Source organism: Nuphar pumila, chromosome 6, assembly GCF_984573655.1.
Source record: "Nuphar pumila chromosome 6, dmNupPumi1.hap1.1, whole genome shotgun sequence".
NCBI classification, from domain to species: domain Eukaryota; kingdom Viridiplantae; phylum Streptophyta; class Magnoliopsida; order Nymphaeales; family Nymphaeaceae; genus Nuphar; species Nuphar pumila.
In genome coordinates this window covers 31,379,443-31,394,448 of record NC_143254.1, presented here as the reverse complement: position 1 = coordinate 31,394,448, position 15,006 = coordinate 31,379,443, and the positions used below count along the sequence as shown (strand labels likewise).

The 15,006-nt window shown below is 44.4% G+C and overlaps 1 protein-coding gene across 2 annotated transcripts in view; it reads left to right on the top strand.

Moving 5' to 3' along the window:
• LOC149834555 (eukaryotic translation initiation factor 4E-2-like) overlaps positions 1-15,006 on the top strand; it is a 45,122-nt gene extending 30,116 nt beyond the window's left edge. For both annotated transcript variants that reach the window (XM_090011478.1, XM_090011479.1), the window contains exons 4-5: positions 14,386-14,451; positions 14,704-15,006. In XM_090011478.1, coding sequence (XP_089867604.1) covers positions 14,386-14,451; positions 14,704-14,754 — 117 coding nt within the window. In that variant the 3' untranslated portion in view covers positions 14,755-15,006. The remainder of the gene's footprint in view (positions 1-14,385; positions 14,452-14,703) is intronic.

The following is a 15,006-nucleotide window of genomic DNA, read 5'->3' as shown; positions in this document are numbered from 1 at the left end:
AATAGTAGCCGCGCTCAAGGAGTGCTAAGGTCCGCTCCTGACCAGGATGGCCGGCCCATAGTGTATCATGGCACTCCTTGAGTAGCTCTCGGCGAAGGCTTCCCCACCGTGGTACAAAGATGCGTCCCCCTTTTGTTACGAGGAGGCCATCCTGTAGCCAAAATCGCCGAGTCTTCCCTGCCTGCGCCAGAGAAACAAGGTGTTGTGCGGTCGGATCCTGCTGCGTACCCTCGCGGATGCGGCTCAGCAATGCGCCCTCCAAATGCACTTTAGAAGGCTCTGCGCGCGCAACAGCCAATTCAGCCCTACGGCTCAGGGCATCTGCCACAACATTGGTCTTTCCAACCTTGTACTCTAAGGCAAAGTCGAACTCAGCCAAAAACATCTGCCATCGAGCTTGCTTGGGCGTTAATTTCTTTTGCGTCTGAAAATAGCTCGTGGCCACATTGTCCGTCTTGACGACGAACTCGGCACCCAAAAGGTAGTGCCGCCAGGTCCTGAGGCAATACACAATGGCGGTCATCTCACGTTCGTGCACTGTGTAACGCCTCTCTGCATCCTTCAGCTTGCGACTCTCATATGCGATCGGATGACCATCTTGCATAATAACTCCGCCAATGACAAAGTCTGAGGCATCAGTGTGGACTTCAAAGGGTCTCGAATGATTAGGCAGTCGCAGCACTGGCTCCCTCACTAAGGCTTTCTTCAAGCCATCGAAGGCATCTTGGCACGCTCTTGTCCAGAGCCATACCCGATTCTTCTTTAACAAATCTGTGAGGGGCGCAACAATGAGGGAATAACCTTCGATGAAACGCCGATAATAGTTTGCCAAACCGAGGAATGACTGCAATTCTGGCACTTTGCTTGGCGGAACCCATTCCTGGATGGCCCTTATCTTCTGCCCATCCATACGCAGCACACCACTTCTTTATTCCTAGAATTAGATTTATACCAAAATTGAATTTAAACTTACTTTCCGTCTCTCAACTCTCGGACTTTGGGTGTGACATTCAATTTTCATCTAATAAATGTTTAATACAAGATCATCGGTCCGGGAGGTTGATTGGGGAAGGCTTTAGGAAGGGAGACTTATACTATGTGGACTCTCTTCAAATTCCTAAAACCTCCTTTTGTAATGTGGCCCAACATAAAGACATAAATGTTTGTCACACAAGACTTGGTCATCCCAACATCACCAAGTTGTCCTATTTGGACTTTGTTAAAAATCTTTATAAAGGTACTTTCTCTTGTAATGATTGCATTCTTGGAAAGTATGCATTTTGAAGAAAGATCTATGTTTACCACTAAACCTTTTTAAATTATTCATTCGGATGTTTGGGGACCGGCACTCGTCATATCCAAGGAAGGTTTTGCCTACTATGTGATTTTTGTGGATGATTTTTCATGATATTGTTGGATATATTTTCTCAAACATAAGCATGAAGTCTTTTCATGCTTTAAATCATATCATATGATGATAAAAAATCAATTTAATAGTAATTTAAAGATATTTAGGACCGATTCCAGAGGTGAATATCTCTCTAATGAATTTAAGAAATATCTTGAAGACTGTGGCATTGTCCATAAAAAATCGTGTCCTAAGACTCCACAACAAAATGGGTTGGCTGAAAGGAAGCTTAAACATATCATTGAAACCACTAGAACCCTTCTTATTTCCCAAAGTATTCCAAAAATTTTTGGGCCGAAGCGACTCTTGCTTCCGTTTATCTTATTAATCTTCCATCCAAAAATTTAGATAAAATCTCTCCTTTTGAGACTCTATATGAAAAAGAACCCGATTATAATAGATTGAGAGTTTTTTGTTGTAAGTGCTTTGTCCTTACAGATAAAAATGATAAACTCTCATCAAAAGCTATTCCTTATGCTTTTCTTGGCTATTCCGAAACTCAAAAAGGGTTTCGATATTATGATACTAAGAATGATAAGTTATATGTCTCAAGAAATGTAACATTTTTGGAAAATGATAGTGGTTTTGAAAAGAATGAATTTCATTTACAAAATGCCGACTATTCCTTTCTTTTTGATCTATTATCTAAAGGTGATGATGAATCAACATATAACAGTTACTGTCACGGGCCTATTTCCTTCAATGGGCCAGCGCGGCGCGACGGTCCTTCCTTACCGCCGCAAGCCTACTCGTCAGCTCGCTTGCCGGTCGCGGAAGCTTGTAATCAGAGTGCAAGAGAGCAAGAGAGAATAGAGGGAGAGAAATTGCAATCACAAGAAGCAATCACAACGAGGGTGAACAAAAGAAAGCTCAACGCATTTACTTCATTCACAATTTTGCCCGCAGGCTATTACAGTTCAAGTATACGAGCTGCCCCTTCGGGGTATTGATTTACCTGAACCGAGCAGCTTACATCAGACTCAACAAAAGCAAAACAGACTCTAAGCGCAACTGTACACTGTAAGTCGTAAGGGAACATGCTCCCCCCTTCAAATCATGCGCTGTCCTCGGCGCCATCTGTTTCGTGGTAAGCCCTGACTTCAGCCGGGTAGCGGCTGTTCATTCGAAATGCAGGCTCCCACGTTGGTTCCGCTGTTTTCTCCCACTGCACCAAGTATTTCTTCGCTTGTCCCAAGTAGTTGACCTTGTGACGAAGGATCTGACTGAGGTGCTTCTCGGCCCGTTGTGCTGCCGGGGCCCTCTGCATGATGGGAGCGCGTTGTGGCACACTGCGTTCCGGGTCTCCATCATCTGGATGAAACTGCTTGTGGTTGCACACATGGAACACCGGGTCCACCTTGAAGTCTGGGGGCAACTCCAGCTTGTATGCCAGCTTGCCCACCTTCTTCGTGATGATGAAGGGTCCCTCATACTTTTTGAGTAGTCCGCGGTGCCACCCACGGAAGATGCCTGTGCGACCAGGATATAACTTCACCAACACTTGGTCTCCAACTTGGAACCCTGCGGGCCGACGGTGCTTGTCCGCCCACTTCTTCATTCTCTTTGCCGCTTTATGTAAGAATGCCTTCGCCAACTCATTTTGCTCGTGCCAGTCGCGAAAAAACTGATAGGCGAATGATGGCCTTCCCTTTTCTTGTGTGGCAAGAGTGTGCGGGGTCAGTGGCTGCTGCCCCGTGGCTATCTCGAACGGACTGTGGCCTGAAGACTCGCTCTTCTGCAGATTATAACAAAACTGTGCCACATCAAGGAGCTTCACCCAATTTTTCTGATTGGCACTAACAAAATGCCTCAGGTATTGCTCCAGTATCCCGTTGATACGCTCTGTCTGCCCATCTGTCTGCGGATGGAAGCTAGTTGAAAACAACTCAGAGCCAAGTAGCCGAAATACTTCACGCCAGAACTTGCCCGTGAAGCGAGCATCACGATCACTCACAATGCTCTTTGGTATGCCCCAGTGTTTCACCACATGCTTTACGAACAACTCTGCAGTCTTCTCTGCAGGGCACTCCTTGGAAGCTGGGATGAAGATGGCATACTTTGAGAAACGATCCACCACAACCAAAATAGAACTGAGGCCCTCTACCTTCGGCAGACTAACAATAAAGTCCATGGAGATGCTATCCCAAGGATGTTCTGGAATTGGTAAAGGCTCAAGGAGACCGGCAGCCTTCTGGTTTGTCCCCTTATCTTGCTGGCAGATGAGGCATGTCCGCACATACCCCTCAACGTCGTCTCTCATCTGCGACCAATAGTAGCCGCGCTCAAGGAGTGCTAAGGTCCGCTCCTGACCAGGATGGCCGGCCCATAGTGTATCATGGCACTCCTTGAGTAGCTCTCGGCGAAGGCTTCCCCACCGTGGTACAAAGATGCGTCCCCCTTTTGTTACGAGGAGGCCATCCTGTAGCCAAAATCGCCGAGTCTTCCCTGCCTGCGCCAGAGAAACAAGGTGTTGTGCGGTCGGATCCTGCTGCGTACCCTCGCGGATGCGGCTCAGCAATGCGCCCTCCAAATGCACTTTAGAAGGCTCTGCGCGCGCAACAGCCAATTCAGCCCTACGGCTCAGGGCATCTGCCACAACATTGGTCTTTCCAACCTTGTACTCTAAGGCAAAGTCGAACTCAGCCAAAAACATCTGCCATCGAGCTTGCTTGGGCGTTAATTTCTTTTGCGTCTGAAAATAGCTCGTGGCCACATTGTCCGTCTTGACGACGAACTCGGCACCCAAAAGGTAGTGCCGCCAGGTCCTGAGGCAATACACAATGGCGGTCATCTCACGTTCGTGCACTGTGTAACGCCTCTCTGCATCCTTCAGCTTGCGACTCTCATATGCGATCGGATGACCATCTTGCATAATAACTCCGCCAATGACAAAGTCTGAGGCATCAGTGTGGACTTCAAAGGGTCTCGAATGATTAGGCAGTCGCAGCACTGGCTCCCTCACTAAGGCTTTCTTCAAGCCATCGAAGGCATCTTGGCACGCTCTTGTCCAGAGCCATACCCGATTCTTCTTTAACAAATCTGTGAGGGGCGCAACAATGAGGGAATAACCTTCGATGAAACGCCGATAATAGTTTGCCAAACCGAGGAATGACTGCAATTCTGGCACTTTGCTTGGCGGAACCCATTCCTGGATGGCCCTTATCTTCTGCCCATCCATACGCAGCACACCACTTCTTTATTCCTAGAATTAGATTTATACCAAAATTGAATTTAAACTTACTTTCCGTCTCTCAACTCTCGGACTTTGGGTGTGACATTCAATTTTCATCTAATAAATGTTTAATACAAGATCATCGGTCCGGGAGGTTGATTGGGGAAGGCTTTAGGAAGGGAGACTTATACTATGTGGACTCTCTTCAAATTCCTAAAACCTCCTTTTGTAATGTGGCCCAACATAAAGACATAAATGTTTGTCACACAAGACTTGGTCATCCCAACATCACCAAGTTGTCCTATTTGGACTTTGTTAAAAATCTTTATAAAGGTACTTTCTCTTGTAATGATTGCATTCTTGGAAAGTATGCATTTTGAAGAAAGATCTATGTTTACCACTAAACCTTTTTAAATTATTCATTCGGATGTTTGGGGACCGGCACTCGTCATATCCAAGGAAGGTTTTGCCTACTATGTGATTTTTGTGGATGATTTTTCATGATATTGTTGGATATATTTTCTCAAACATAAGCATGAAGTCTTTTCATGCTTTAAATCATATCATATGATGATAAAAAATCAATTTAATAGTAATTTAAAGATATTTAGGACCGATTCCAGAGGTGAATATCTCTCTAATGAATTTAAGAAATATCTTGAAGACTGTGGCATTGTCCATAAAAAATCGTGTCCTAAGACTCCACAACAAAATGGGTTGGCTGAAAGGAAGCTTAAACATATCATTGAAACCACTAGAACCCTTCTTATTTCCCAAAGTATTCCAAAAATTTTTGGGCCGAAGCGACTCTTGCTTCCGTTTATCTTATTAATCTTCCATCCAAAAATTTAGATAAAATCTCTCCTTTTGAGACTCTATATGAAAAAGAACCCGATTATAATAGATTGAGAGTTTTTTGTTGTAAGTGCTTTGTCCTTACAGATAAAAATGATAAACTCTCATCAAAAGCTATTCCTTATGCTTTTCTTGGCTATTCCGAAACTCAAAAAGGGTTTCGATATTATGATACTAAGAATGATAAGTTATATGTCTCAAGAAATGTAACATTTTTGGAAAATGATAGTGGTTTTGAAAAGAATGAATTTCATTTACAAAATGCCGACTATTCCTTTCTTTTTGATCTATTATCTAAAGGTGATGATGAATCAACATATAACAGTTACTGTCACGGGCCTATTTCCTTCAATGGGCCAGCGCGGCGCGACGGTCCTTCCTTACCGCCGCAAGCCTACTCGTCAGCTCGCTTGCCGGTCGCGGAAGCTTGTAATCAGAGTGCAAGAGAGCAAGAGAGAATAGAGGGAGAGAAATTGCAATCACAAGAAGCAATCACAACGAGGGTGAACAAAAGAAAGCTCAACGCATTTACTTCATTCACAATTTTGCCCGCAGGCTATTACAGTTCAAGTATACGAGCTGCCCCTTCGGGGTATTGATTTACCTGAACCGAGCAGCTTACATCAGACTCAACAAAAGCAAAACAGACTCTAAGCGCAACTGTACACTGTAAGTCGTAAGGGAACATGCTCCCCCCTTCAAATCATGCGCTGTCCTCGGCGCCATCTGTTTCGTGGTAAGCCCTGACTTCAGCCGGGTAGCGGCTGTTCATTCGAAATGCAGGCTCCCACGTTGGTTCCGCTGTTTTCTCCCACTGCACCAAGTATTTCTTCGCTTGTCCCAAGTAGTTGACCTTGTGACGAAGGATCTGACTGAGGTGCTTCTCGGCCCGTTGTGCTGCCGGGGCCCTCTGCATGATGGGAGCGCGTTGTGGCACACTGCGTTCCGGGTCTCCATCATCTGGATGAAACTGCTTGTGGTTGCACACATGGAACACCGGGTCCACCTTGAAGTCTGGGGGCAACTCCAGCTTGTATGCCAGCTTGCCCACCTTCTTCGTGATGATGAAGGGTCCCTCATACTTTTTGAGTAGTCCGCGGTGCCACCCACGGAAGATGCCTGTGCGACCAGGATATAACTTCACCAACACTTGGTCTCCAACTTGGAACCCTGCGGGCCGACGGTGCTTGTCCGCCCACTTCTTCATTCTCTTTGCCGCTTTATGTAAGAATGCCTTCGCCAACTCATTTTGCTCGTGCCAGTCGCGAAAAAACTGATAGGCGAATGATGGCCTTCCCTTTTCTTGTGTGGCAAGAGTGTGCGGGGTCAGTGGCTGCTGCCCCGTGGCTATCTCGAACGGACTGTGGCCTGAAGACTCGCTCTTCTGCAGATTATAACAAAACTGTGCCACATCAAGGAGCTTCACCCAATTTTTCTGATTGGCACTAACAAAATGCCTCAGGTATTGCTCCAGTATCCCGTTGATACGCTCTGTCTGCCCATCTGTCTGCGGATGGAAGCTAGTTGAAAACAACTCAGAGCCAAGTAGCCGAAATACTTCACGCCAGAACTTGCCCGTGAAGCGAGCATCACGATCACTCACAATGCTCTTTGGTATGCCCCAGTGTTTCACCACATGCTTTACGAACAACTCTGCAGTCTTCTCTGCAGGGCACTCCTTGGAAGCTGGGATGAAGATGGCATACTTTGAGAAACGATCCACCACAACCAAAATAGAACTGAGGCCCTCTACCTTCGGCAGACTAACAATAAAGTCCATGGAGATGCTATCCCAAGGATGTTCTGGAATTGGTAAAGGCTCAAGGAGACCGGCAGCCTTCTGGTTTGTCCCCTTATCTTGCTGGCAGATGAGGCATGTCCGCACATACCCCTCAACGTCGTCTCTCATCTGCGACCAATAGTAGCCGCGCTCAAGGAGTGCTAAGGTCCGCTCCTGACCAGGATGGCCGGCCCATAGTGTATCATGGCACTCCTTGAGTAGCTCTCGGCGAAGGCTTCCCCACCGTGGTACAAAGATGCGTCCCCCTTTTGTTACGAGGAGGCCATCCTGTAGCCAAAATCGCCGAGTCTTCCCTGCCTGCGCCAGAGAAACAAGGTGTTGTGCGGTCGGATCCTGCTGCGTACCCTCGCGGATGCGGCTCAGCAATGCGCCCTCCAAATGCACTTTAGAAGGCTCTGCGCGCGCAACAGCCAATTCAGCCCTACGGCTCAGGGCATCTGCCACAACATTGGTCTTTCCAACCTTGTACTCTAAGGCAAAGTCGAACTCAGCCAAAAACATCTGCCATCGAGCTTGCTTGGGCGTTAATTTCTTTTGCGTCTGAAAATAGCTCGTGGCCACATTGTCCGTCTTGACGACGAACTCGGCACCCAAAAGGTAGTGCCGCCAGGTCCTGAGGCAATACACAATGGCGGTCATCTCACGTTCGTGCACTGTGTAACGCCTCTCTGCATCCTTCAGCTTGCGACTCTCATATGCGATCGGATGACCATCTTGCATAATAACTCCGCCAATGACAAAGTCTGAGGCATCAGTGTGGACTTCAAAGGGTCTCGAATGATCAGGCAGTCGCAGCACTGGCTCCCTCACTAAGGCTTTCTTCAAGCCATCGAAGGCATCTTGGCACGCTCTTGTCCAGAGCCATACCCGATTCTTCTTTAACAAATCTGTGAGGGGCGCAACAATGAGGGAATAACCTTCGATGAAACGCCGATAATAGTTTGCCAAACCGAGGAATGACTGCAATTCTGGCACTTTGCTTGGCGGAACCCATTCCTGGATGGCCCTTATCTTCTGCCCATCCATACGCAGCACACCACGCCCCACAACGTGGCCAAGGAAGCTGATCTCCTCCTGCCCGAAGAGACACTTCTCTCGTTTGACACAGAGGTCATTCTCCTTCAGCACCTGAAACACTGTTCGCAAGTGCTCGGCATGTTCCTCCATGTTGTTGCTGTAGATCACGATATCATCCAGGTAGACTACCACAAACTTGTCTAAGTAAGGGTAGAAGATCTGGTTCATTAAAGTCGTGAACGTGGCTGGAGTATTTGTCAACCCGAATGGCATTACTAGAAATTCGTAAGCACCATAGCGGGTGACGCAAGTTGTTTTCGGCTCATCACCTTCGGCAATCCTCACTTGCCAGTAACCCGATCGCAGATCTAGCTTGGAAAAGATACGGGCACTGCCTAGCTGATCGAACAAGTCCGCTATCAATGCCAATGGGTACTTGTTCTTCACCGTGATCTTATTCAAGGCACGGTAATCCACACATAACCGTTTAGAGCCATCATGTTTCATCTAGAAAAGGACCGGGGCACCAAATGGGGCTTTTGATGGACGAACAATGCCTGCGTCCAACATCTCGTCTAACTGCCTGCGCAGTTCCTTCAGCTCAGCTGACCCCATACGGTATGGAACCATTACAGGAGGCTTCGCTTCCGGGGTCAACTCAATCTTGTGGTCGACCTCGCGTCTTAGCGGAAGACGCTTTGGCAATTCCGGGGGCATCACCCCCCGAAACTCCTCCAATAGTGGGGCTAGGGTCGGTGGCACTGCTGCTTCCACCTTCCCTTCCTCTGCGCGCACTGCCACTAAGAATGTCTGCTCCCCATGCTTGACACCCTTCTTTAGTTACATTGCCGACAACACTGAAGACTTGTCTTTCTGCGTAAGGCACTGCACTGTGTGGGATAGGTCTGACTCTAAGATCGTCAGCGTGTTGAATTTTGGCAACATCATAACATTCTGGCTTCGCAGAAACTCCATACCCAAAATCATCTTGAAATCGTCTAAGGGCACCACAGAGAAGTTGGCTTTACCGACCCAACTTCCCACTTGAATGGCCACATCCCTTGCTTCACCAAGGATGGGCTTGGCCTCAGAGTTTACTGTTTTAATGGTCCTCTGCTTTGGCCCATGCTTTAAGCCCAACCGCTCTGCCTCTTCTCGCGAGACAAAGTTGTGTGTGACCCCGGAGTCTATCATTGCTGAAGTAGACTTTTCATTCATAATAACTTCAGTGTACATGAGTTCTTTACTGACCTGCATGTTTTTAGCTGCACAACTTCTGGCTGCATTGATCGATTGCATGGCGCCCATCCTCGGTTGCATGGTCTCAGTGTCACTGCATTCAGTATCGCTGCATTCTTCCTGTGCAACATTGACTTGCCCGTCGTCCTTTACAAGGCGCTTTGGGCATTGCCGGGCGATATGTCTATCACCACAGAACCAACATGTCACAACCGCACCCTTGTTGCTGTTGTTATGCTTTGTGTAGTTCTGTTTCTTTTCGGATTGATGGCGTGTCGACGCCTCACCTTTATCGTTGCGCTGCTCATCCTTCTTGCCTCCGTGGTCAGGCTTCTTCCCAACTTTGGTTGATGGGGTGAAAGGCTTGCGCTGAGTGTCAACTAAGCGCTCAGCCGCCACATATGCATCTTCCAAAATACGGGGGTTGCTCCTTTCCACTTCAGATTGTGCCCATGGTTGAAGTCCCATAATGAACCAGTTGAGCATGTCATCTTCTGGCATGTTAGGTATCTCCAGCATAAGCTTCTGGAACGTTCTGACATAGTCTTGCAACGAACCAGTATGTTTGAGCTCACGAACCATCCGGTAAGCCTGTCTCTACGCATTTCTTGGCATGAAGTAGTTGCGCAACTCTACTTTGAAGTCATCAAAGGTGTCTATCACACATTGACCCCTCTCCATGTCATTGCGCTTCCGCCTCCACCAAGCGATAGCATCACCATCAAGTAAGGCCGCTGCAGCCTTAATCTTTAGATCTTCAAGAGTCACATTCTGGATATCCAAGTAGTCTTCTACTTGGAATAAGAAGTTCTCAATGGCCTTGCTGTCACGAGAACCATTGAATTTTGTGGGTCTTGGCATATCAATTCTTGATGGTCTCGCACCATTTTCGCCATTTAGGGTCATCGTCCGCTGCAACGTACGGTTCCTCAACTCAAGATCGGTCACTGTAGTCGTCAATGATGTGACATGCCCCATTAGTAAGTTCATCTGCTCTTGCAGGCTCGCCACCACATCATTCAATCCATTGAATGATTCACATGCGCGTGAAATCGCTTCATCATGCGAAGTTACATCTTCCACCAACTTGTTAACAATTGCAGCCAACTCTTCTTAGCCCCGAGGTGAACCCATCTCCTCAGCTTCGGCAACTGCCTTGCCTTTGGTGTTGCGCAAGTGTTGATAAGGCGCCACGATGTCTTGCTCACAAATCGCAGCCTGTCGGCGTGTCTGTCGACACCGACTCCGGAGTCCCTTCCCCAACACGAGAACGAGATCTGGTACCACTTATCACGGGCCTATTTCCTTCAATGGGCCAGCGCGGCGCGACGGTCCTTCCTTACCGTCGCAAGCCTACTCGTCAGCTCGCTTGCTGGTCGCGGAAGCTTGTAATCAGAGTGCAAGAGAGCAAGAGCGAATAGAGGGAGAGAAATTGCAATCACAAGAAGCAATCACAACGAGGGTGAACAAAAGAAAGCTCAACGCATTTACTTCATTCACAATTTTGCCCGCAGGCTATTACAGTTCAAGTATATGGGCTGCCCCTTCGGGGTATTGATTCACCTGAACCGAGCAGCTTACATCAGACTCAACAAAAGCAAAACAGACTCTAAGCGCAACTGTACATTGTAAGTCGCAAGGGAACAGTTACAATGAAGTGGTTAAAATCAACCCTACTACCTCTCAAGAAGAAAATATAACTAGAGACCCCATCAACTATACTCATAGAGATAGACGCACCTTTAGAAGTGCTATTGAGCAATATAGTGAACCTAGCGAATCTATCTCCACACATGATTCAAACCCTAGAAGAACTCCCTCTAGATTCGTATCATTTGATTCTTTCTCTTCTAAATATCGAGCTTTCTTAAGTGTCATTCACTCATATTTTGAATTAATTTTTTTTAAGATGCCAAACGATGTATTGAATGGAGAGAAGCCATGGAGAGTGAACTCAAAGCGCTTAGGAAAGCCAACACTTGAGAATTTCAAACGCTTCCCAGTGGAAAGAAAACTATAGGATGCTGATGGGTGTTTAAAGTCAAAATCAAGAGTGATGGATCTCTTGAGAGGTATAAAGCTCGTCTAATAGCTAAAGGGTATGGTCAAGAATACATGATTGACTATGAAGTGACATTTGCTTCAGTAGCTCGTATTGTTACTATCAGATGTATCATCACCATTGCTTCCATTAGAAAATGGAATATTTATTAAATGTATGTCAAAACTGCCTTTTAAAATGGTGATCTTAATGAAGAAGTCTACATGGATGCTTCACCTGGTATGAAAATTCCTAAAAATAAAGTTCTTCGTCTTCGTAAAACTTTTTATGGCTTGAAACAAGCTCCCAAAGCTTGGCACAACATGTTTAACAATGTAATGACTGAAAATGGTTTCTCTTCATGCTATATTGACACTGCATTGTTTGTTAAGAAACCTGATGCAGGAATTGTTATATTACTGTTATATGATGATGATATGTTGATAACATGGGATGATACTAAAGGAATCAAAAGTATTAAATCTATCTTGACTTCAAAATTTGAAATGTTAGACTTAGGATTTTTGACATATTTTTGGGGAATTGAGGTTGCTTATTCTCACAGAGGTTACTTTCTGTCTCTGTCTCAAACTAAACTTGCTTGTGAGATTCTTGACAGATCAGGAATTGCAGATGACAAGGTCTCTGAAACTCCTGAAATAGTGGGTTCGAAGATGAAGATTGATGATGGGATTCTTCTAAAAGATCCCACACCTTACAGGCAATTGGTTGGATCTCTAACGTATCTCAATATTACTAGACCTAATATTTCTCATGAGTACATGTTGCCAGTCAATTTCAACATGCACCTACTACAGTTCATATGAACGTCATTCTTCGCATCATCAAATACATAAAGGGTACAGTAAACAATGAAGTATTTCTATCTTCTTTTTCTGAATTAAGTTTAATTGCTTATACTGACTCTAATTGAGGAGGTGATCCAAATAATCGTCACTCCACCACTGGTTTTTATTTTTTTAGGACAATCGTTAATTTTTTGGAGATGCAAGAAGCAATAGAAAGTATCACTTTCATCCATCGAAGCTGAGTATAGAGCCATGGCATCTACCACCATGGAAATTGTTTGGATTCGTAGCTTGTTAGAAGACATGAATATTCAAGTTCTAGGGCCCACAAAATTATGTTGTGATAATAAAAGTGCAATCTACATTGTCAAAAATCAACATTTCATGAGCGCACGAAGCATATCAAGATGGACTGCCATTATGTTCGTGAAGAATATTTAAGAAGAACCATTGACGTTCCTTATGTTGCATCAGAATATCAACTGGAAGACTTCTTCATCAAGGCGTTGTGCTCTCTAAGATTTAAATTTTTTCTATAAGACTACATTTTAACACCCTCCCTCAAACTTAGGGTGTCACAACCGAAAGTTTGCCAAGAAAAAAGTTAAATCTTAGAGAGCACAACGCCTTGATGAAGAAGTCTTCCAGTTGATATTCTGATGTAACATAAGGAACGTCAATGGTTCTTCTTAAATATTCTTCATATATATATATATATATCAAACCCGATAAGGGTATTTATGTAAATTTACGTATTTTACGCATATTCTTGAGAATATGATTGTATTTTTTTTCCATTTTCAATTTCTTTTTTGTATTTTTTTTTTATTTTTTCACTTTTTGGTCTTTTGTGACATGAGGGGGCCCTCAATACACATGTTGGAGTCCCCTCCAACGGTTACATTTCTAACCGTTGGAGGGGCTCCAACGTATGTATTGGAGCCCCCCATGTCTCCAATGCTTATAAATAGGGGTGATCCCCTTTTGCCTTTTTCTGCTTTTGTAAAGCCCTTTTTGAGACCCAATATTTTGAAGTTGATAGTTTTTATGCTTTTGTGCATGTGTATCCGTGCCTTTGTGCACTTGTTAGAGTTCTCCTTTGTGCCTTTGTCCACACTTAGTGTTTCTAGTATTGTGTTTATACACGGTCTCTTTTTATAGAGATTTTCACAGGATCCATGTAGACTTCTTCACAAAGGTTCCCGTTTAAAAATGCATTTTTGACGTCTGGTTGGTAGATTTGCCATTGTTTAATTGATGCTAAGGCTATTAAAGTTCTTATACTAGTCATCGTAGCAAAAAGAGCAAAAGTTTCCTCGTATCAATTTCATATTCTTGTGCATACCCTTTAGCAATTAACTTAGCTTTATATCTTTCTAATGACCCATCACTTTTACTTTTGACTTTATAAACCTATCTACACCCAATGCCCTTTTTCCCTAAAGGGGGACTTACAATTTTCCAAGTGTTAGCTTTGTTGAGTGCTTCTAGTTCTAGTCCAAATTCAGCTGGGGGGCTGTCCCCTTAAGCTTCATTGTAGTGAGAAAACAAAAAAGATAAATATAAAATATACGTAGATATGCATCCATTGGTGGTGTGAACCGTTCTGTCCTGTTAATTAGATGGTGTCTGATGTCCTAATGTTGGGCAGTTTTGACAAATATTGTGATTCATATCTCGATTTGTGTTGTTTTATCTCTCCTTAACGTTGCATACTTACTCTGATGGGCCTCTAGATACTAAATATGGTTCTTTATTTTATTGTTTCATGCATCACAGTTTATATAGGTTGAAAGTAAAGCAAGTTCTGCCTGCTGCATGACCATTGTATTGCTACTTCTACTCTTTTCACTTTGACTTTTCCTTTTATTTTTAGATAAGAAGGCTTTTTTTCTCTTTAATCAGTGAAGTTGATATCCTGATGTACTTTTCCTTATTCCATTAATATTGTAAGACTAGTTTGAAGAATTAGATCTGTCTTGGTAATCACATCAAACTTAGACATCTGGTTGATCTTTTGAACGCCATCTAATTGTGCTGCAGCTTAGCATTGGGAAGCAATGGAAGGAGTTTCTAGATTATAATGACACAATTGGTTTCATGTTTCATGTAAGTTATTCATTTTTTTCTCAATTGCTTGCCTTTTATGCTCTGCCCACCCTCTGCCCTTCCTTTTTGTTCACGAAGCTCAGTGTATCTTTTCTGCCTGGGTATCCCATCATTAAGTAGTTCCGCACATCTTTTTTTTTTCATGGATGCTTTTCTAGTTACTGAACCTAGCTTCCTAACAGAAAATAAGGATAACATCTGAAAGATCTTAATACCTTGAATCTTCTGCAATTGCTGTACTGTTGATTTCAGGACGATGCAAAGAGACTTGACAGAATGGCGAAGAACCGTTACAGCATATAATTTTGAGTTGCTATGTGGTCCAGATGTGATGTAAAAGTTCAATCCCTAGTACTGTGGCTGTGTGTTGCAGTAGAGCCTTAGTTTAACTTCACAGTGTGAGACTTCTCAAAACTGTTAATGAACTTCATATAATGTGGGAATGTTACTGTTGTTTGTTGAAACTCACAATTTCTCGAGGCTAACTTGTGCCACTAAATGTCGTAGAAGAATTGCAATTTTTTGTTTATTTATTGATTGCATCTTTGGATTACA